The sequence below is a fragment of the Aspergillus steynii genome (genome assembly GCF_002849105.1).
Source record: "Aspergillus steynii IBT 23096 chromosome Unknown P170scaffold_5, whole genome shotgun sequence".
NCBI classification, from domain to species: Eukaryota; Fungi; Ascomycota; class Eurotiomycetes; order Eurotiales; family Aspergillaceae; genus Aspergillus; species Aspergillus steynii.
Window position 1 is genome coordinate 1,747,654 of NW_020194402.1, and position 21,375 is coordinate 1,769,028.

At 51.9% G+C, this 21,375-nt stretch overlaps 7 protein-coding genes across 7 annotated transcripts; 4 read left to right on the plus strand and 3 right to left on the minus strand.

Moving 5' to 3' along the window:
• Window positions 1-300: 300 nt before the first annotated feature.
• P170DRAFT_203842 (putative cytosolic regulator Pianissimo) lies at window positions 301-5,021 on the minus strand. Its single transcript, XM_024842776.1, has 4 exons — window positions 3,144-5,021; window positions 1,253-3,094; window positions 1,031-1,197; window positions 301-966 (listed from the first exon to the last, which is right to left on the minus strand). Exons 1-4 carry the CDS (start codon window positions 4,878-4,880, stop codon window positions 765-767), a joined length of 3,948 nt encoding a protein of 1,315 aa, XP_024703347.1. The 5' UTR covers window positions 4,881-5,021; the 3' UTR covers window positions 301-764.
• Window positions 5,022-6,369: 1,348 nt separating this feature from the next.
• P170DRAFT_204622 (uncharacterized protein) lies at window positions 6,370-7,970 on the plus strand. The gene is made up of 4 exons (XM_024842779.1): window positions 6,370-6,876; window positions 6,948-7,281; window positions 7,337-7,457; window positions 7,534-7,970. Exons 1-4 carry the CDS (start codon window positions 6,801-6,803, stop codon window positions 7,939-7,941), a joined length of 939 nt encoding a protein of 312 aa, XP_024703348.1. The 5' UTR covers window positions 6,370-6,800; the 3' UTR covers window positions 7,942-7,970.
• Window positions 7,971-8,824: 854 nt separating this feature from the next.
• P170DRAFT_447861 (prephenate dehydrogenase (NADP(+))) lies at window positions 8,825-10,901 on the minus strand (the record flags this gene model as incomplete). The annotated part of the gene is made up of 7 exons (XM_024850923.1): window positions 8,825-8,983; window positions 9,078-9,209; window positions 9,280-9,879; window positions 9,947-10,095; window positions 10,170-10,281; window positions 10,333-10,393; window positions 10,807-10,901. 7 exons carry the CDS (start codon window positions 10,899-10,901, stop codon window positions 8,825-8,827), a joined length of 1,308 nt encoding a protein of 435 aa, XP_024703349.1.
• A 449-nt stretch (window positions 10,902-11,350) lies between these two features.
• Window positions 11,351-12,309, plus strand: P170DRAFT_456712 (40S ribosomal protein uS11; the record flags this gene model as incomplete). Its single annotated transcript, XM_024851646.1, has 4 exons — window positions 11,351-11,417; window positions 11,482-11,554; window positions 11,705-11,865; window positions 11,929-12,309. The coding sequence occupies 4 exons, from the start codon at window positions 11,351-11,353 to the stop codon at window positions 12,078-12,080; spliced, it is 453 nt and encodes a 150-aa protein (XP_024703350.1). The 3' UTR covers window positions 12,081-12,309.
• Window positions 12,310-12,508: 199 nt separating this feature from the next.
• Window positions 12,509-14,407, plus strand: P170DRAFT_510742 (AAR2 splicing factor family protein). The gene has a single exon (XM_024854807.1). The coding sequence runs from the start codon at window positions 12,821-12,823 to the stop codon at window positions 14,225-14,227; it is 1,407 nt and encodes a 468-aa protein (XP_024703351.1). The 5' UTR covers window positions 12,509-12,820; the 3' UTR covers window positions 14,228-14,407.
• Window positions 14,408-14,489: 82 nt separating this feature from the next.
• On the minus strand, window positions 14,490-16,108 carry P170DRAFT_437756 (branched-chain amino acid aminotransferase, cytosolic). Its single transcript, XM_024849438.1, has 3 exons — window positions 15,526-16,108; window positions 14,850-15,451; window positions 14,490-14,795 (listed from the first exon to the last, which is right to left on the minus strand). Exons 1-3 carry the CDS (start codon window positions 15,935-15,937, stop codon window positions 14,610-14,612), a joined length of 1,200 nt encoding a protein of 399 aa, XP_024703352.1. The 5' UTR covers window positions 15,938-16,108; the 3' UTR covers window positions 14,490-14,609.
• Window positions 16,109-19,092: 2,984 nt separating this feature from the next.
• Window positions 19,093-21,371, plus strand: P170DRAFT_476697 (putative C6 transcription factor; the record flags this gene model as incomplete). The annotated part of the gene is made up of 6 exons (XM_024853373.1): window positions 19,093-19,173; window positions 19,448-20,035; window positions 20,090-20,241; window positions 20,301-20,477; window positions 20,532-20,885; window positions 20,948-21,371. 6 exons carry the CDS (start codon window positions 19,093-19,095, stop codon window positions 21,369-21,371), a joined length of 1,776 nt encoding a protein of 591 aa, XP_024703353.1.
• Window positions 21,372-21,375: the final 4 nt, after the last annotated feature.

A 21,375-nucleotide genomic window follows, 5' to 3' on the forward strand; every position in this document is an offset into this window, starting at 1 on the left:
GCAGGGGTCGTAGGGACCGAGTCCGACGCAGTCGAGTGGCGGTGGTTGGCCTGTGGAGAGTGCGGAGATGGTGCATCCATGAGGAACAACGGGCGATCGGGCAACAACGCGGGTTAACTGTACAAAAAGTATCGAATACTTATGACTGTCGGGGAATTAATTCACTGGAAAGGCCGTGGTTTCGCTCAACAGTCAAAAACCATCCCATAGTAACCAAGGCTGCAGAATAAAGGGGGAAGTGGAGAGAGATGAATTGATTACTGGATTTACTTGGCGATGGGAAAGACGGGGAGTTGGACCACCCGAAGTCCGGCTCTCGGCTTCGTTGTGTATCAGCCATCGTATGTACACTTTTCACCACAAGAGGAACCACGCTCCATGAGATTTTCCTGCTTCGTCTTTTCTTCCGTCTCTTTTTTTTCCTCCACATGAACCTGCTTGGCTCAGTGGCCCAAGTAGGACTTAACAAAGACATCGTAGAATAGAGCAGAACGTGACACGTTGAGATCCTTTCATTGCTCGTAACCAAAGCTGCCCCAGAACCGTCCTAGAGGACCGAAAAACAATGGGGCAGAGAGAGATATAGAGGTAGAGAGAGAGAAAAGCTAGGTGAAATGACGAAAAAAAAATACGTCGTGAAAGTCGTCCAGAAACCCTCCAAACAAAAACCGTAAGTCGTTTCACAGGGTTACAGGGTATAAGGCTCAAAGAAATAAGAAAGGAGAAAAGACACAAATTGCAAATAATCGAGGATGACAAGGCAATCAGTTCGATCCTTGAGATGAAGTTGCCTCGGAGTCGGAATCAGACTCGTCTTCTAATACAATCCGTCGCATGACACTCTTGTCGAACAGATCAAGGGCAAAGCGACGGGCGGGGAGTCGGTAGTGATGGCTTTCGAGGATACTGAGGGTTTTGCGGAAAAGATGTGGCTGGTGGAATCGTTCAGGTTGCTTCGATTTGAGACTAGAGGTTGAACTCCAAGGTCAGAGTCTACACGACTAGAAAGAGGGCCAAGAAGCTTGCTTACCTGTGAAGATCTGCTGCCGCTCGCTTGGAGAGGACGGTATTTCCCATGTCAACAATGAGCTTCAGGATCTTTTGGTTGGCCGGATCGGAATCCAGAGTAGCCTCCTTAAAATTCTCTTGAGACGTGCGTTTCGATTCGGGGTTCCGAGAATGAGAAGGAAATTCAACCTGGGGACAATAATTAGAACCATATGAAACCATATTAAGGAAGCAAGGAACATACCAGGAAGAGCTTATTGAAATCAGTCGGAAGACTCAATCCCAAGGAGTTCCCTTTCTGGTCAACAGCAGAATCCCAGCCAAAATCCCACAGTGCCCTAAGACCATGACGACTACGTGAGATCAACCCCAACACAAAGAAGGCGGTTCCTCTCATGGTCAAAACCTCCGCGCTTTCGGCAATCTTCACGATCTTTTCAACAATATCTGACTCGAGAAATGGTGCCCCCAGTTCCATAGAGCCGACGTTGCCGACGGCCCACAAGCACCCCTTGACTTTGAGGAGGACTTCGGTGTCTTCGTCGTTGAGTTGGAAATCACGGATTGTCCAAGCGAACTCATTGAAATGGCCTGACTGCTCAAGGAGCTTGCAGCCCTCCGCAGTCCGGGCCAGTTCTCTATAGAAATGAGGTGGAACCAGTCCGAAGTCCTGCAGATCCACCAGATCGTCGGGCACAAGGCTACCTCTGCGCGGTTGATCGACGTAGGCTCTGGTTAGAGCGGCTTCGACAAGCCCCACATAGGTATCGTTGCGTCCCAGGAACCAGTCGTCCATTTCCTGCGTAATGTAATCCAGGCCATCCAAGTAGTGGTAACCTACCGAAGTTGACAAAAACCGCAGAAGGAGAGGTGCACCGATTTCTCCCAGGTGATCAAGAGATGGTCGGCACTTCACAACGTATTCAAGATAATCTCGGTGATTGCATGCCTCTTCCAGAATCTTCACGGCCATCTGGCATACAGAGACATCGGGGTCATAGAGCTGCGTCACGAGAAGCTTCACCACCCAATCGGCATTGTTGATAGCCAACTGTGGGGTAAGCGAGATATTCCCAACGGCGTACTTGCGAAGAAGTTTTGTGGCGAATATTCGAATCTCCTTGGAGCCGGTGGTGAGAGCCTTAGATAGAATAACCCGAAGATGGCTGTTTTTGGTGTAATCCATGTTCCCCAGAAGCGTTTGTATCAAATCATCCCGATCTCGAAGCTCAATGATGTGATAAAACATGTTGAGCATGTGCCATCGCTCCATCATAATGAGGCCGTTCGCATCTCCACTCAAGGTCCCCAGCATGGCAAAGTAGCCGCCGCTTAATTTATTGCGCATCTCATCTCGTGAAAACAAAGGCGATGCTGAAGTAAGCCCGCTCATGCGGTCCACCTGGGCAAGACACTCCGCCACTTGTCTCAAAAATTTATTCTCGGCCAGATATCTTATGCCCTCGGGGACTTGGACCAGGGTGCGCATCAACGCACATCCCGTCCGAACATAACGCTGATTTGGTTTGGTGTTCGAGATTCTGGCGAACCTGTACTTAAAAGGGCGATAGAAGCCCATGAGTCGCTTCATGAACTTTGACCCCTTGATGGCCTCGTCTAGCCTCTTGGGGTTCGTCAGGGGACCTTCGACTATCCGGTGAATCAAATCCCACTTCCACTTGATGTAGTTCACCGTATTCAAGACATTTGTTTCCAGGATTGCATTTCGAAACTGCGTTTCATCCATCGCAGGGCTCAGTTTGTCTTTGCCTTGATCGCCCGTTAAGAGCGAAGCAGATATATCAACATCGACGTTGTATCGGCCTGCTCCGTTCGGAACGTTTCCTATGGAGCGAGCTAGCGTCCGGTTGATGCTCTCTATCTGATAGATGGTGGAAGTGGAGATGTCATGGTTCTCGACGTCAAACTTGATAGCGGCAGGTAATAGATGTGGAAGAACTTGGAGCTTCGCACTGATGTTCTGGGGCAGGGAGTGGTGAGCCAGCTTCAAAACTTCGGTCAACAGTAGGGTTGCTTTGCGCCTAAGAGAAAGGTCCTCTTCATCCTCAATAAGATCAGAGAGCGCCTTATTATTTCGTCAGCAATGTTCAAAGAAGCGAGGGAGAGATACGAACCTGGGATAGTCCGGCATCCACCAGTGTCGCAAGGATCAAAGTCGAAAAATGCGCTGTTAGATCGAATTGATCGCCACGGTCGTCATAGTATCCGCGAGTCAGTTTCGTGTCGGAATCGGACCTCAGGTTTGCGACTCGCCCATAAGTCGTAAGCCTTCGACCAGCGAGGAACGATGATGACCATGATGGCGGCTTTATCCGCAGGGCATCGAACAAAAGCTCCATGATCAGGTCTCTTGCTTGGGGATCTGGATAATGTAAAGAGTTCAAAAGCGACTGGAGTGGTTTGGCACCGTTTCTTGCGAGGACCACCAAGCCAGGCCAAGTTTTAAGCATGGCAGAGATGGCTTTCGCGGAGGATTTTAGACGCCCGTTGCGGACAGTGTCGGATAAAGAATCGGTAAAGGGCGCAAGAACGGCCTCAAGCTCACATCCTCCTCGCAGGTGTTTTCTGCTGTGCGGGGTGTCGAGCACGTGTAGGAAACTTCCTATCAGACTCTCTGATGCACCGAATGTGCCCTCTGCTAGGGCATCATGTAAGATGGCAAAGCCCCCAGCATGGGAGACCAACTCTGGTTCTTTTACTAGGATCTCTGCGAGGGTCATGATTGAAATGTTTCGCAGTCGATCCTCGTGATGTTCAGCAACAGCAACAATCGTGCGCACCACGGCACGCGAGATCTCATGCACTCCGTCCTTGACGTCCAAAAAGCCCCGGACAAATTTAAGAGCCTGTTCCCGCTCGATGCTTGCTTTACTTTCCTTGACCAGAGAAAGTATGACCAGCTCGTCGGTATGAAGGGAGCGAATGATCTGGAGGGAATTTCGATCCGCTATCGCATAGCGCGTGAGCCGGTATCCAGCCGCTACAACCTCTTTGTTGTCACTAAGAAGCATTATCTGGACACGCAATCCGAAATCCGGCCATGCCAGGTCATATTTCAAAGTAGGATGTCGTTTGAACAGTTCCACCAGACTATTAGCCCGTTCGACGTAATAGTCGGGCGACATACCCTCGATCTCCAGCGCCTGTAGAGTTTCCGCAAGGACGTAAGTCGGGGATTCCATTTCCGCCTCTCCGTATTCCACCTGGTCATCATCCACGTCCATATTGGTGCGAGTAGGCGATCGTATTGAGCTGCCCTGAAACAGGCTGGAAAGACGACTCCGCGGGGGGGTAGAGGGTTCCTGTGCGCGTAAAATCTCCTCTTCGAGTTCAACGTGCAGGTCGACAAGTTTGCGATTTGACATGCTCAACTCCGACTCGACTTTTGATCGCTGGTCTTTCGTGTGTTTCGGGTTCTTAGCCAGCAGAGCCTCGAGCATGTTTTCCGTTCCCGTCTTGATCTTCACTTCCTTCGCAATCTTATTCCGGATCGCAGCCTGACGGTCTTCCGTGCTAGATAGGTCTTTGTAATCGACATTACTGCTCCCTCTTCGTCTGAATGTGTCATCGGGTCGCGGAGTCGTGCTGCGGGAAGTCTTCATGCTTCTGAGTTCAGAACTAAAGCTGCCCGGTCCCCCTGATCCCGATGAAAGGGCCAACGAGCCTCCCCGAGGCCCGATTGTCCCGCTGCCTCCAGACTCCGAGCGAGCATTTCTCACGGACCGGGGAGGGCCCCCAGGCCAGCTACCATCCCCGGAGCCATCATCCTGGCTGGAAAAGGACCGGCCATCACCCCCGTGACGGTGCTGGACCGACGTCGCCGAGAACCCTGAGTTATTTCCGGACGCCATAGGTCTCCATTTAGCTTCAATCGAGTGTATATCACCTGTCGCGGGGGCAGTAGGTTCGGGAGGACCGCATTGAGTGAAGAGAAGGGCGCCGTCGAGAATCACTGAGGAAGCCCCGGTGGTCTTGAGGATGATCGATCGAGCGCGTTTCGTTCGATCGGGCAAGGCGACGGGCACGATTCGAAGGGACGTGAACGAGGAGTTCGGCCGCAGTCACGGAGGTCTGGTTTTCCGGAGGGGGAGAGGGGAGAGAGGAGAGGAGAGTGGGGAGTGGGGAGTGGGCTGGCTAGCGAGAGGGCGTCGGGCGACCGAGAAGATCCAGGACTTCAGAGAACGAGGTCACCTGTAACGACAGAGGGCAGCCGGCGAGCTCACGGCAACAACAATGAAGGGCGAGCTTATCCATCCCACGGCGGGTGGTTTCAGGCTGTCTGCAATGCATGGCTGACTAACCACGGCCTAAGGCTGCACCTGCGCCTCATGGACCCATGTGGAGATTGAGCATCTCTTCCTTCGTCTCGTCGGTCCAAGAACTACGGAGTATACACACTCTCCACTGCATTCATCGATGCCCAGTCGGTTCTGTGTCCCCGGAGTCGCTTCATCCCAGTTCAGGGTGACGAAAGTATCTCGTACAGGCTACAGATATCCGATTTCAAGATCATCTGTACCCAGATCGATCGCAAATACCACTAGCCACCAACCATGTCGGAAGGTTCAGAAGTCTTTACAATAAGACCATGGCCTACAAAAGCAAACATGGATGATCATACAGTACCAGAATACGCGATTTCTTCTACTGTCAGTGACAGATGAAAAACCGAGGATGAACGCTTGATACTGCCAGCAAACTAGAAGAATGCGAACTGAGATTAGAATAACCACCAAGATTCCTGATGACGTTGGCCTGTGTAACATTCTTGGCAACGTCGTCCTCGAGATTTCAACATCGGGTCTACAATACATCTTGAAGGCACGCCACGAGACTTCCGTTTACCAGCCTTGCATGACGCCATATGGTATTCTTCTCCGATGAAGCATGGCATAACTAACAGGTTGCTGCTTAGAAACTAGGATCATTTAGAATGCGTGTGGCAAAGAAAAGGACAGTTGCTGTCGACAGCGTTGGTCAATCTCATATCGGTTATACCGACGTGGTCGATGAGAGACATGGCTAGATCTCCAACATCTCCACGATGCACGGTTCATACGCAGCAGCTATGTAGGGTCTCCACAGATTTTTTATTTATTTATTTTTTGTTGGCCGTCATACAATTTTAAACAATTCTCACGGAGACGTTAGTCGTCATGCTACCGTTCTGGATACCAGGGAGTCTCGGAGATCGTGCCATTGCAATCTCCAGAAGGATCAACTGTTACGAGCGAATCACATCACTGTTCAATCCCGAGTAGGCAAGGAAAAGGTTTCCATTCGATCGGGCCCAAAACAGCCGGATTGGAGCTGATGGGGTTTTGGATGGAAGAAACATTGAACTAACCCCAAGAGAGTGCACGATTCCTCATCGAGGCCAATCCGGGGCAGCCAGAAAATTGCGACCGAACAGACAAATTGGCAGGAAGGGAGTGGACCGAACCACGTTGATGAGGGATTATTTAGTCCCACGATGCAAGCCCCTCAGGAGATGTGCATGGCGATGGTACCCGACAGAGAGGAGGCCGACACTTTCGGGGCGGAAGAACGATGATACGCTCTACTCCACGGCCATGCTGCCTTTCCAACAACCGTATTTACCTCTCTGTTATCCAAACTCTTGTACCTTGATGAAACTCCACGGGTCTGGCCATCTGACTGAGCGTTGAAATTGGAACAGCCCAATGGAGACGTTACCAGCGCTCATCCTCAGAGTCACTGTCGTTTCTCATTCCACCTAGGCCATCCTTACAAACATCCATTACCTCGGCATGTCGGTGACCATTCGTTCCGAGATCGTGGATCTTGATGGGTTGATCCCTAGAGCAGTGGGGAAAGAATATGAAGGTATGAAATTCTGCGCCTCATCCGCGTAATTCCAGTGCATCTTTATAGTCCACGTCGCTAACCGCTGATAGACATGGATGTGGCGGGGTTGATCCCTTGGGTATTTCGGAACAGCGATGTCGCGACAAAGGAGTGCACTGGAAAGTGGCCGCAAGACGAACTGAGCTTCAGAGCGTTCTTCTACGATCTTGGCTCCTACTTCAATGGGCTGCAGGGCCCTAACGTTGGGATCATGGATTTCCTAACGGCTCTGTCGACAATTAACCTGCCCAAGACGAGCTGGGAGGTTCCGGGGCGAGAGTCTCACAAGACCTTCATACGATCACAGGGCTTGATATTGAAGGCACTGGTGAGGACCATTTACTTTAACCTTGAATATGTCGGCGAACCCATTCCTCGAGTCAAGTAAGTCATGGCCCTTAAATCTCAAAACGCCGGGATTCTTATTCATCTACCCAAGGTTTGATTCCGAGGTGATGCAGAAGTATGTTATGGGTGGTAAACGATTCGCGTCCAAATCAGAGGGCGCTGCCACCGTGAAGCTCCAAGAAGGCCACGTGCCTATCCTTTCTTTCACCGGTGTAAGTCAGCCTCATACCACCCATCTACCCATCCTTGCAGTCTTGTCTCGGTTTCTGACCTAGATTCCATGTGAAGTGGTATGAGGGACAGACCTGGGACCAGTTTCTGGCGGAAACCCTAAGCATAATGCTCGGGCAGCTGGCCAAAAACATCACCCTGCATAGCGGCCATGCTGGGCCTCAGGACCAGGAAGTCTTTGTCGTCGGGTTTCACGGACGCTATGTTCATATCGCCCATGGGCTTTTCCTAGCCGATACCATCATGCGAGTACATTCAGAAGGATGCACCGCGGATGAAGTATTCGCTTTGAAATTTTCTCGAGGCTACGATTTATGCCTGAAGGAGGACTGGCTGGAAGCCATGCGTGCTCTAGCCCGGCTGTTTAGGTACCTCTTTAGCGGCAATGCGAAAGTTGGTGCTATACAAGCCTACCTGGAAACGAGAAGGGCCGCTGCTGCTGCGAAAATGGGGCTCGAGATATAGACATGCCGGCGCTCTTCGCTTTTCTCTTCTTTTCTTTTTATATATTTATCTACATCTGCTAGGAGTTAGAGGTCGCTTTATAGGATACACATAGACATTGGTTACGGCCATGTTTCTCGCTAGAAATGAACTTGAGACAGGTAGCTCGGTGGTTTTCTGATAAGTATTTGTTTCTGTACGGTGTTCGATTCATGGAGCATTTAAAAGTACGTAAATCGCTTACACTAACTCTGGTCAATCTTTGGGCTTCATTGCTAGGAGATCCCTGCCAGGCATTTCATACTAGAACACACCAGTCCATTTTTATATCCATATCAATACCACTGGCACCTTCCCTGTAGTATCAAGCCATTCATCGCAGACCTGAAACTCGGGCTCAGTAATCAGATAACCCGTTTCTTGGGGAAATAATTATCTCCGAGACAAGACTAGGCCTGACCAGGGTATCTAGCACCAGTGTGAAGGAGGCTTGCATTAGCCCACCGCCCCGTTGTTTGCCAATGTTTGCTACGTGCTTACTGTGTGGCGTCTACTCGTAACTGGAATCAATCCTTGATCATAATGGTATTATATTCCCCGCTGCAAGTGCTTCTATCCCGAAAGAACACGAAGAATCGAAAGAGGCTGCAGGAATGAGGTGTACTCCTGCTGCACAAAACCCGAAAAGCCCGCTGGCCGAGTCGACTTAATAACGCCTTTTCCGATCTGAACGGAGAGGAGCTAAATCTCAAATGCATTCATTAGTGACCACAGCGCCTCGCTAATCTTTAAATGCCTGCTTTTGTTTTAAACCCCGCCTTTATGTGTTTCTTTTATCCGAGAGAAAGAGAAAGAAAAACGTGCATCATATCATCCGGTCGTGAATCGTCCCCGGTTCAGGGACTCAGGGTTGTCCGGTACTAGTCTTCTCGAGGATGGTCTTCATCATCTCGTTTCCGAGCTTGCTGGCCTCGGGGAAACGAGGAGCGAAGTATTTCTGGATCCGCTCGAATCGATCGCGGTAGGATTCGAAGTCACCGAATGAAACGCAGTCGGACCAAGCCTATTAATAAAGTGCGTCAGTATTCCGTGGGATGGGAGTAGCTATCACACTCGAGAGTATGTAGCGGTGGCTTCACAGCCGCTGTCTCACTTACCCTGGCCGCAAAGGTGAATTCCAGATCATCCGAACGGAATGTCTTGTCGTCGATGGCAGTATCAATTGCCGCGTCAAGAAGTTCTGGGTTGCGGAAGAGATATTCTGTCACACCCAGCCACAGACGGAAAAGCTAAAATGGAGAGACCGTAAGCTTCATGCTGTGGCTGCAGATACGCGGAAGTCAAGTCAAAACCACTTACGGGGGTGGAACAGATCATGTGGTCGTATGGGACGATTCCCAACTTGGACCAACAATCAACAATCGCCAACAGACTCAGATGATTGTTCGGCGGCGTCTCTTCACGGGGCCCCTTCGAGAGAGAGAACCGATCCAGAACTTCATCTTTCAGCAAAAGATCTTGACCTTCTGTGTCTGCTTTGAAAACAGCTGCGCCCGCTTCTCTGACCCGGCGCTTGAGTTCGTCTCGGCGGCCCTCGATCATGAGCTTGTAGAGGTCGGTCACCGACTCCGCATACTGGCGGATCTGTGTCTTTGCCGCCGGGTTAAGAATGGCTAGGCCGGCATAGACGTGCCATTTATTTGCGTAGATGCGCAGGGTGATGTTGATCTTGACGTTCTCGATTCCTCCCACCCAACGGGAGATCTCCCAGGGGAACTGCTTGTTTGCTTGCCATGCAGTCCCCATGCTAAGGAACGCAGCGTGTGTAACGGCCTGGGTGTCTGCAGTAATGCGGTCGTGCATCTCACCAGTAAGGTAGACATATTCGGATCCGAAACACGACAGGACGGTTTCCACGAACCGGAGACTCTCATCCGACGCACGATGCTGGATGAGGACCTAAGGGAAAAGCAATTCTGTTATTATGCGGGCCAACGCCACTGTCACTCGGCATACGGCGGCATACCAGGGGTTGACCCTTGGGGTTGACCTTGGGTCCATGTAGCGAATGGCACGATACAATTTCTACATCCGAGGGAAGATGCTTGTCGAACGCGGACAGCTCGGGAGCTTTGCAGGACGTTTGGCCGCCCACAATGGCGCCGACCTTGGTAGCTTTAAAATTTTTCCACAAGTCAGACACCGTTTCAAGGGAAGGCTTGATAGCCTTGGCTTTGACGAAGACATACATGGGCCATATTCTGCCACTACCTTGTCAATAACACCAGCCTCTACACTGTATATAATGAAATCGCTAATCCGTGAAACCAGGTGCCCATTCGGGTAGATGGTAACACCTTGCTATGTACGATAAGTTGAGGAACAGCATCAGCTGTGACCGTAGAAACGTACTCGAGAATCAAATTCTTTTTTCAAATCTTCATAGCTATCGAGCTTGTCACAAGCATTAATCCTTCATGGGCAATCATAAGTTAGTAAAACGCTAGCATCGGCGGAAACCGAACGTAAAAATTAAGAAATACGAGGTAAGAAGCCTATGAGTCATTGCAAAGTCAGTCGATGATCAAGCAATAGCCAGTGGAAGATTCACAAGGAAGAATCATTTGGTAGTTCAGACAAAGAAAAGTAAGGTAGCGAGATATTTACATCATTGACGACCTGGGTGTCACTAAAGCACCAGAATGGTACAAAAGCTATCCCCAAGTCATGCTCGAGCCAAATGCACTCAAGTCATCATCCAAATGATAGGGGCGGTGTAGAAGAAAGGGGGGGGGGGAGGGTGAATCATACCTGTTATGAGATGGCGAGGATTGGCGTCGCAAACAAAAGTCGTCGAGAAACTTAAGAAAATGACTGAAATATTACCTCCACCCAGCTTGGCTGAGCAACTGGGCATACATTTTGCCCATGTCACCCATGCCAATAATGCCAATCATGGCATTTTCTTTGGTGAACCCCATCTTAGACAGGGGGAGCTTTGCGACAGCTGAGAGAGAACTGTACACTATTCAAGAATAAGATCTGAATGAAGTGGCAGTAAGGCGAAACCAAAGACAGATAACCTATGCAGGACACTGAAGTTGACTCTCCTTCACTCTCGAAATAAACACGAAGACCAAGCAAAAGGAAAAACCGCGGGAAAATTTAAATAGCCGTTGAGAAAGTACGGCTCACCGCCAATCGGACCGACGCCCCCCGAGAGACTCCACCGACCGCTGTCAAGTCACGTTCTCCCATTCTACTGGCCTCAGGCCACACTTCGCTTGGGCCCGCCCGCCCGGGGGCTGGACCAATCAGGGCCGCGAGAACTGCCGGTAGGGCACACACCATCATTTTCTGTATCTTCTCTTTTGCACGCCGTTGATCTTCTTCCTCCTTCCCATATTCCATTCCACCACAGCACATCAAAATGCCTCCCAAGAAAGCCCCCGCTGCCGCCAAGGAGAACGTCACTCTCGGCCCTCTGGCCGGTGATGGTAAGAATCGCAAAATTCGGAAATTTGGGCGTCGGCGCATTTTCTAACATGAGTTGAATTATAGGCAAGCTCGTCTTCGGCGTTGCCCGTATCTTCGCCTCTTTCAACGATACCTTCGTCCACGTTACCGATCTCAGGTTCGTCACACCTTTGCGCGACGGCTACGACGGCTTCGACATTCCAGTTCACATGGATTTGATTGCCTGAGAAAATTCGATGTGGATTGGAGAGCGGAGCCCGAGAGCCCACTAGCGACGATAACATGATCGCTAATGAATTGATAACAGTGGTCGCGAAACCATCTGCCGTGTCACCGGTGGTATGAAGGTCAAGGCTGACCGTGACGAGTCCTCTCCCTACGCTGCCATGTTGGCCGCTCAGGACGTTGCTGCCCGCTGCAAGGAGCTCGGCATCAACGCTCTGCACATCAAGATCCGTGCCACTGGTGGTATGTAACTCTGAATCGAGGCTGGCTGTGTGAGATTCCCAGGCTAATCCAATCCTCCAACAGGTAACGGCACCAAGACCCCCGGTCCCGGTGCTCAGTCCGCTCTCCGTGCTCTCGCCCGTTCCGGCATGAGAATCGGCAGAATCGAGGACGTTACCCCCACTCCCTCCGACTCTACTCGTCGCAAGGGTGGTCGCCGTGGTCGTCGTTTGTAGATATGTGCGGGTATGTCTTTCTCTCTTCCGCGCTGTACGAGCTTTCTGCAGCGCTGGATAGGAGGCTACCAGCAGGGCTTTTGGCCTGTGAAAGTGGATGGAATAAACGCGAAGAACGGCGCTCTAGCCTGGTCTTCAATTTTTTCATGTCCAAAATGGTTGTTTTCGGCTTTGGGGTTCAGTAGTTTGTGGCTTTCGTGACAACTGCTCAGGTCAATATAACTCGAACTGGAACAGTACATTCTCCTGACCATCAATCTCTTCGTAAAAACTCGTATATGATCAGAGTCTTAGATTATCTGTAGCAAGGGTGTAGATTCAAGATCCGAGGGGTCTTGTCTGTCGCTGGGATGTTGGCTCCGAGATTTTTTATCGGGAACTAAGATAAGATCAACTGCGGGAGCTTTTCAACTCCGATCCACGCCGCAGTTTGTTCCATCTACTCCGTACACATCCTGAAGATTTTTTGCGGCGGTGCGCCTTTGCCTGTTTTCGACGCAGACCGATTCCCAGATCACCAATACTCTTACATCTCCATTCGTCCCATCCCATCAATTATCCCATATTATCGCGCCATCCGAGGAATAGCAGCCTGGGTTGACGTCAGGGCCAAAACCGCATCCGATTCCCTGCGATCTCGACATGCGACACAGCGACTGATTGATCTGACCCCGAATCCATCCCACACGAATCCCACTCTTAATTCCAACGACTACCATACAGCCCATTCCTCGCCGACCATGCAAGCCTCTCTTTCGCCAACCCCCATCATCCTGGTACCCCACCTCCCACCGAAGACCCTCGTCGGCATCGATCTCATCACCTTCACCTCGACGCCCAATTTCCACGGAATCCGCGACTTACCTCCCGGATGGCACTTCCTATACACAGGCACAACAGAGAGTCTATCTCTCCGGAGCGGTGCGTGGTTCTACGTCGGCGACATCGCCGCCGCCGGCGCGCCCATCGACAAGAACGCGCTCACCACACGACGCAGAGACACGGGGCCAGAAATCCACATCTGGCGATGGTGCACGGACAACGAGACCCTCATCCCCTTGCTGGGCAGCAGCGACATAGATAAGCAGGAGGCAATGCGATACAAAGCGAACTTGGCTGCTGTCTGGCAGAGCGGGGGCCTGTTTGGCTACCGCAGTCGGGTCCCGCCGTCTTCGATGTCTCGGGGCATGTCGGGTGATAAAACGTCGGTGCCGGCTGAGGTGGATGAGGAGAATGAGGAGGAAGGGAGGAGGGACTGGCAAGGTTTGACGGATAGACTTTCGCCGGGGCTTCTATCGCGCATCATCGGGGAGAGTGAGGTTGATGTGGATGATCGGCCGCGTTGGACGGTTACTTCTGCTAGCACGGCGCGACGAGACGATGATGATATCCCTGGGATTGAGAAGTTGGGAGAGGGATCTGGGAAACCAGAAGGCGCGGTTGGGGAGCAGGAGAGCGAGCTGTCGTTCTTACCTATTGACCTCAAGAGGACGTGGAGAGAAGGGGCCATTGGACGCGAGCGAACCGAAGCTGCGCAGGATCGGTCGTGGGCTCTGGGTGATCTCATCCATCAGGCGTCCGGGACTACCAAGGACAATGCGGGGGCTGATGAAACAGTCGGCGAGACGCAGGTGCTGGGCGAGCTGCAATTCACCTTTTTGATGATCATGACCTTGATGAACTACTCGTGTCTTCAGCAGTGGAAAAGACTGCTGGGGCTGATCCTGACCTGCCGAAGTGCGATCAAGGATCGGGAGCTTTTCATGCGCGATGTACTCCGACTACTTCTACTGCAGCTGAAGAGATGCGACGATGTTGAGGGCGGGCTATTTGATCTTGACGGGGAAGAAGGGGGAGACTTCTTGCGGAAGCTACTGATCAAATTCAGAAAGTCGCTTTATGACGTGGTGGATGGAGCTGCGTCGCAAGTGAAGGATGAATTTGAGCGACTGGAGCAATGGGTCAAGGAGGAATACGACTGGGAGCTAGACCGTGGGGTGGTTGTCAGATACGGCATACTCCAGTTGGAGGATGGCGAAGAGGTTGAAATGGACACAAACGAGGGCGACGAGGACCAAGAAATGGGGGAATATGCACCGGTCATTGTAGACCTTGGAGATGGTAACACGGAGACTGACAAGTATTGAAGCCATGCATATGCGGTGTGATTTGAATCTACCGGTCAATGCCTGAGTCTGTTAGGGCCATAGAGGCTCAGGCGGGGCTTTAGTTCATGCAATCTTGTTTGATTGTCTCACAATGAATTCTTAGGTCGTTCAGATGAGTCCGAATCAAACCGCAGTGTTGATTGCCTCTAGGGTTCCGTTGCCCACCTGACTCTGGTTCTTGTTTCTCTTTTCTTGACATCCAACCGCTTAATTTCAAGTTTTCGAAAACTGACCATTCTAATAAAAGAAATGAAATCTCTATTGTCATTGACTGCTATCATAAAACCGTCTCCCTATCTAACTATATACAATGCAGGTATTTCATCAGCGTTTCGATCCGTCATTTTTTGGGGTTAGGCATTTATTTCTGAGCTTCTCCCTCAATGACATAGGCCCATTCGTGGTTCTCCTGGCCATCCTTGCCGAACATGATCGACTCCAGCCAGGACTTGATCTGGGCGGCATATCCGGCACGGTTGGCACCAGCCTCCAGCATGTTCATCTGAACGTCGCCATTGCCGATGAGCTTGACGGGGGTAACGAAATACTAAGAGGTCGGGTTAGTACTGCCGTCTGAATGATCACCATAGATATCACTTACAGCCGTGCCGCAGACGAAGGTCTCGACGATACGTCCCTCCTTCCAGGCCTGTTCCACGTCACCGATCGTGAACGTCTTCTCGACAACGTCAACCGGGGCGAGAGATCCGTGGGGCTTGGTGAAATGCGTGCGCGCCAGCTGGAGAACACTGCGACGGGTGACACCGGGGAGAATGAGCTGGTTCTCCAGGGGAGCGGTAACGAGCTCCAACTTGCCGGTGTCCTTGTTCTCCCAGACGATGAAGAAGTTGCTGGCGCCGGCCTCGGTCACTTGACGGTCCTCGCCGAACAGCCACAGGACCTGGTCAAAGCCCAGGGCCTGCGCCTTGCCGTGTGCAGAAAGCGAGGGCCCATAGTTGGCACCCAGCTTCGCGTAACCGAAACCGCCGGGCCAAGCACGGATGGTGTCAGGTTGCGACGCAAGGAGCTTGAGTCCCGGCTGGACGCCGGGCTCGAGCTTCTTCTTGGCGGGGTCGGGCCAGGGCACGGCGATGATGAAAAGAAGGGCCTCCTTGGGGGTCTGAACGCCCAGGTGCGGGCCGCTGCCAATCATTGCGGGACGAAGGTACAGGAAGTTGCCGGGTTGGTCCTTGGGGAGCCAGCCTATAGACCATGCCATATCAGTCAACTGCACACTTCACCACGAGCGAGGGGATCCGGGGAGAGTGGAAACATACGGGGCCCGTCGATCTGTAGCAACTTGGCGATCAGGCGCTTCAGCTCGTCGAACTTGAAGCTGGGCAGGGAGGATCTCTGAGCACTGTTGACCAACCGCTCGCCATTGAGGTCGGGGCGGAACAGACGCAGCTTGCCATCGTATCCGCGGTAGACCTTCATGCCCTCGAAACACTCGGTGGCATAGTGCAGACAGGAGGCTGTGGGCGGGATGCTCAGGTTCTCATACGGCTTGATCTCCGGGGTCTCCCAGCCATTGACATCGGTCCATCGGACAGTGGCCATATGATCCGTGCAGTGAGAGTGGCTCAACTCCTCCGGCGAGCCCGGAGCAGGCACGGGTCGAAGGTTAGTCGTGCGGGTGACATTGACCACCGAGGCATCCAGCTCGGCCAAACGTGCGACGGAACCCATTGTGAACGTTGTTATCGAGAACGGTGCCGATCTTTGGGAGGGTGGGGAGGGTTTGTGTTTATATAGTAGTCAGGAACGAGACAGTGCGGGTGAGTCACGGCGGGGAATGCGACCAGGGACAGTGGTGACAGCGGTGACAGGAACCTCCAGCAGAGAAGGAAGAAGGGAAAAGTCCAGCGCAGTCGGCTTTATGACTACTCCTACGGACTACGGGGCATTATTGAGGCGGGGGGGCAAAGAAAAGTTTTCTCGGGACCGAGTGATTGCCAGTCTGGCACGTTTTCGCCTTCGATATCCGAGCCACCAGACCCAGACCAGCCGTGACCCACGAACAATGGCAGGCCCTTTCACTGATTTCCGACTCCATTGACAACACACGCCCTGCGACGCCCTTCGAGTGACATTTTTTTCTGCCGTGTTCTGCAGGATGCGATATCGATTGGCCTCACCGCCTGCCGGACTCCTCCTATCAGTGGGCCGCCCGATGCTAACCGCCCGGCAGTGGGTGCTGACCTCGGCTACTCGCGGCCTTCGCAGGGCCCCCGAGATCGGAGGCCGGCCGTCATGTCATTCGAAGTGCATGTATGAGGAATGATCGATGACATCTCCGGGTCATCAAGACATAGCAAGCCCTAGTCTCGGGTACATGCAGGATCGGTTCTTCAGCGTTTGTCCCTGGTGGTGACACGGACCCTGGAAATATAAAATATAATATAGTTGGCCTCGGGAGTATAAGAATGATGAGGCTCTTGATCTCAGACCATCGAGATTTTGTAGATTGAAAAAAGTAGTGTATTCTTGAGATTGCCCCTCTTCTTGTATTTATTTTGTTTTTCTTCGTCTCCCCTTCCATTCTCGCCTCCCATATCGCATCATCTGGCAATTACCTGGCGGGTTAGCCCTAACCGGACAAACAGGAATGCTCGATCCAACCCCCGTGATGAGGTGCAATGCTAAGACAGGATGCTGCACGCAAGTGAAAAGAGATCAAGGACAGGCTAGCCCATCCCGATGCAAGGGAACCCCGGGGTAGTAACAATAACGTTCAGGGTTCAGGGTCGATCGGGGGTATATAGTATATATCGACGGCACGAGGGGCTGAGGAAATCCCTTCCCCTTTGACCGCCTGGGACGAGGCATCCCCGAACCGTCCAATCACAGTGGATGGAAGAACCCACATTGGACGAGGGAAAAGACAAGACTCCGTGATGTAATGCATCATGTGATCCCACCATTCGAGTAAACGGTCCTGCTTCCAAGGACAGCGAAATGATCGACAACCTCCCTAATTGCCGCAGAAGATGCTCGCGCTAAAGACGACGAACCAGGAATGCTGCACATGGGACCGCCATCTGATTGGCTGCTGCAACCTCGGATTCATCATCGACCTTGCCACCCAGTTGGAGACCCATGATGCGCAAATCCTGTCATCGTGCGACCATGTTCATTGCCATCGTCGCATGCTCTATGACGAAACGTACATCGCACGGGGGAGAGGGAGAGACTCGATGTGTCGATCTAATGCCAATCAGTCCAAGGACGGTCCTTGCGGATTCGCCCGACACTCTAATCCGAACGGGTGCCTTAGTTCGGAAACCCTACGCGATACGGGGGGGGGGGGGGGGGGGGGGGGGGCTACGAAGCCAGTCCCGAATGGAGATGGCACTGCTTCAGAGATAGATCAACATGGATACCATGGATGTCTACCAGCGGTTCGGCTTGGTTGATACAATCCTAGGGCGAGGAGACAGTGGGCCTCGATCGGAGTTAGACCCGGAAACACGGCGGTTGAACTATGATGGAGACAGCCACCCGCGATTTTGAGCTCATATGTGGCAAGCGGATCGTTGGCCGGGGGCTTTATCCGCCTATGGCATTCTCCATGGCTTGTAGACCGGCTGGCACAACCAGCTCTCTCGCCCTGTTCGCCCTGTTATGGTTTCGGTCTTGGGAAAACCCCTTCCCGCCAGCGGGCCAGCAGGCCAATCCCCCGGCACTGCTGTTTGCTGGAATTTTATGCCGAAAATTGCCATCCCCGTTGGCAGCGAAAGCCTTTGTCGCCGTGATATAGTCGGAGTACTGATCCGTCTCAAAGCAGCCGTTTTGATTCTTGGACTGGATTGTTGACATTGGCCCGCTCCACGCCATCTCCGGCAAACCCATGTAAACCGTGCTCTGGAGTACTGAAGGCACTGAAGGTAACGGCGGTGGAGGCGCAAGGGTCCTCCTGGAGGTGTGAGAGCGTGTACAGCTGATGCATGCCGGTGGCTGCTTGACTTGTGCGGAAGAGACAGGAGGGTGTCCAGATGATGGATGGAAAGACCGTAGCCCAAATCCCGTAAGTCGGGATCCGAGCCTGTCAGGTCAACAATCATGGCTGAATGCCGTGTCGCTTCTTGCCATGACCCCACCCATTAATAATCGGGTCGACCCCGGTCTTGATGCGTGTCTGCTCTCTCTAGCTTCGCCATTCATATCGCTGCTGTCATGGACGCAAGTGGTGGTTCCAGACTGCCGGTCGATGGCTGTCGATGGCTGTCGATGGCTGCGTCAATTTCCGCCGACCGTTCTTTACCTTTCTTCAAGATGCAGTGCATCCCTTATTGGATGATTTCTTCCCCCCTCTCCCCTTCCTTGCTCCTTTCCCCTCTATCCTGTTTCTTTTCTCTTTTTCCGTATTCGGTTCTTTTTCTTTTTCTTTTTCCTCCTTTCCCCCCCTTTGTGGACCAAGGGTTCCATTCTTCCCCTCTCTTTGGTATATTAATTGTTCTCTGGCAAAGGAACTTGCTGGCTGCAGCAGCATCCGCTGTCAATTTCCCCTGCTAACCCCCTCTGGGACACGAGAAGATTTTCTCTCATCAGAAACCCGTGAAGAGTCGCTGATATAGGATATGGCTGTTCATCCCTCCCAGAGAGATTGTTGACGCCCTGATAGACGGTAAAGGTTTTGCGGGCCGCAAGATCAAGGGGTACCGAGACAAGAGGCGTCCGGCAGTGTGGTGCTGCTAGCAAGCTCGATCTGCAGGCGCCGTTTCTCAGAGTCCTGCTCTGTATCGCCGCACTGGTGGTTTTTTCGTACTTGTTGGCAAATCCAGAATATAAGCAACACTCGAACCCGTCCACGATCTCACACGAAACAGACTCGACACCTCAAGATGAACCCGGAAGATCAAGACAAGCATCTCCCAACACTGGCCCCGGGTCCCCGAGGCCCCGTTTTGCACCCGGGGGCACCCGTAACAAAGTCGAAAAAAAACTCCACTGCATGCCTGCCATGCAAGCAAGCGAAGAGAAAGGTGATCTATCGCCCTGTTTTTGTCCTGTCAGAAAGTGAGGCACCGAGAATTGCCCTGGCCAGGTGGGGGATGGAGGATGGGTAAAAGAAAGACGATGCACCACGACGGGCTACAGCCATTGGAATACAATTGAGACGCAGGGTCTCTCTTGGCTTCCTTTTCCATGATCCTTTTTTTACACGTAGGCGCTAACGGTTGCTTATTTGGATCATAGTGCTCAGGACGTCCGCCACCTTGCAAAGCATGTCAGAATACCGAAGCCGAATGTGTTTTTGACGAGACCCTCGACTTAAGACGCAAAGTCGCCGCGAAACGCACCCTCGGGGAGCTGGAATATTGTCGAGGACTGCTGAACTCTTTGCTGAAGTCACTCAGATCACCGGATGAGGAGAAAGTCCAGTTTATATTGAAAACGATCCGGCAGACCCCTTCTCTGAACGACGTTGCCACTGCCGTAGATGCACCGACTGTCGACATGATCGATGCCACATCGGATAACGTTAAAGGCGGGAATAACGCAGAGGATGTCGCTCCTCATCACGGTGTTTATGCAGGTGTTTCGAGGGTAACTCTAGAGAGGCTCTGTGATAGTCCGGTGTTCCGAGTACCAGCGAAACCCTGGACAAGGGTCACCGAGGATAACGACCTCGTTTCACATTTGATCTCTTTATACTTCACATGGGACCACCCGCTGTCCCAACTCATTGACCAAAGGATGTTCATTGAGCACATGAGAAAGGGGGACACAAACTCAGCGTTCTGCAGCCCCCTGCTCGTAAATAGCGTTCTCGCAATGGGCAGCGTAAGGTGCACCCGGAAGACCCTCTTATTCGCGACATCTTCTGATTAATATAAGGCATATTCTGATTTCCCTGAACTCTTTTCCTGCCCTGGAGACCTAAGTTCAAAAGGTAAACATTTTTTTACAGAGGCAGAGAGATTATGGGAGGCCGAAGACGGCCATGCGTCATTATCCAATATCCAGGCTATCGCTATTATGAGCTGTGTGTATGTGTATTCAGACCCGAACCTGCCGTTGCATGAATACTTGTGTTAACAACTTCTAGTTTGAGTTTTCAGGCGAAGAAAACAAGTTGGTTAATGCTGAGACAAGCTGTGCAGCTTGCGCAAGATATTGGAATGTTCCAAACCCCAAGGTCGGGCCACCAGGAGTGGAAGAAAACGCACATGGAGGTGCAGTATGCCGGGGTGATAACTGCTTGGGGGATATTTGCCCTGAATTCGTATGCACCTGTTTTCAACGCGTCTCATTAATCCACTGGTTGACGTTTGAGCAGCCAGGTCTCCTTGGAATCCGGAAAGACCGCAAACCTTGCGCGCCCCAGATTCAAGCCGTTCACAAAGAACAAGCTCGACGATGAGTTAGATTGGAAACCGTATCCTCGGATGAACCAGGCAGATGATGCTGCGAAGCCAGCTTTTCTCGCCTCGGTCATGGTTCACACCACAGATCTGAGTGAGATTGTTGCGGACATCCAAGATTTGTTATATGAGAAGGCGCTCGAGTTTAGAATGGAGGATGTTTGGGTAGCGGCGAACAATTTATACACTCGGTTGGCGACGTGGTTGGAACGACTGCCAGATGTTTTGCAAGTTGACGAGGACCAAATCCCGCACATTCTGTATCTTCAGTAAGGACGAAGACCTGCCTTGTCTTGCCAACGAAACACAAACGACCTAACACCGACCGCAGTATAAAATGCTACTATACCACCATCTACCTGTTCGGGTTCTTCCTCGAGCACGAAGGTGGGAGAGTATTACAACCGGCCCAAATCGAACAGGCCAGATTGGCTCGGCTGCAGTCAGCGAACCTTATTGCGCAAAGCCTTCGCATTCATCACGAGGCCTACGGGCTTCGACATGTGCCTAGACAGATGCTTGGGCCCACCAACCAGAGTGCCCTGGTCTTGCTCATTGCTTTGGAGGATGAAGAGCTCAAAGAATCTTTCATCGAACTGTGCCGGTTCTTAGTCGCCTTCAGCAAGAGGTTCTCCCAGGCTCAAGTCATGATTCACAATATCGAAAAAAGGGCAGAGCAATTGAGAATCCCATTGCCCCCTGAGGCCATTGCAGTGCTCGATCACAAGGGATTAGAGTCTTCGCAATGGCTTTGATGGG

Excerpts from the sequence above, each read along its gene's own strand:
- P170DRAFT_510742 (XM_024854807.1), top strand. The coding sequence starts at position 12,821 with ATGCAAGCCTCTCTTTCGCCAACCCCCATCATCCTGGTACCCCACCTC.
- P170DRAFT_203842 (XM_024842776.1), bottom strand. The coding sequence starts at position 4,880 with ATGGCGTCCGGAAATAACTCAGGGTTCTCGGCGACGTCGGTCCAGCAC. Across the intron at positions 3,095-3,143 it reads TGGATGCCGGACTATCCCAG|GCGCTCTCTGATCTTATTGA; the intron begins GTTCGTATCTCT and ends CGAAATAATAAG. Across the intron at positions 967-1,030 it reads GCGGCAGCAGATCTTCACAG|TCTCAAATCGAAGCAACCTG; the intron begins GTAAGCAAGCTT and ends TTCAACCTCTAG.
- P170DRAFT_437756 (XM_024849438.1), bottom strand. The coding sequence starts at position 15,937 with ATGGGTTCCGTCGCACGTTTGGCCGAGCTGGATGCCTCGGTGGTCAAT. Across the intron at positions 15,452-15,525 it reads GCTACAGATCGACGGGCCCC|GCTGGCTCCCCAAGGACCAA; the intron begins GTATGTTTCCAC and ends CATGGTCTATAG. Across the intron at positions 14,796-14,849 it reads CCTTCGTCTGCGGCACGGCT|TATTTCGTTACCCCCGTCAA; the intron begins GTAAGTGATATC and ends CCGACCTCTTAG.
- P170DRAFT_204622 (XM_024842779.1), top strand. The coding sequence starts at position 6,801 with ATGTCGGTGACCATTCGTTCCGAGATCGTGGATCTTGATGGGTTGATC. Across the intron at positions 6,877-6,947 it reads AGTGGGGAAAGAATATGAAG|ACATGGATGTGGCGGGGTTG; the intron begins GTATGAAATTCT and ends AACCGCTGATAG. Across the intron at positions 7,282-7,336 it reads GAACCCATTCCTCGAGTCAA|GTTTGATTCCGAGGTGATGC; the intron begins GTAAGTCATGGC and ends CATCTACCCAAG.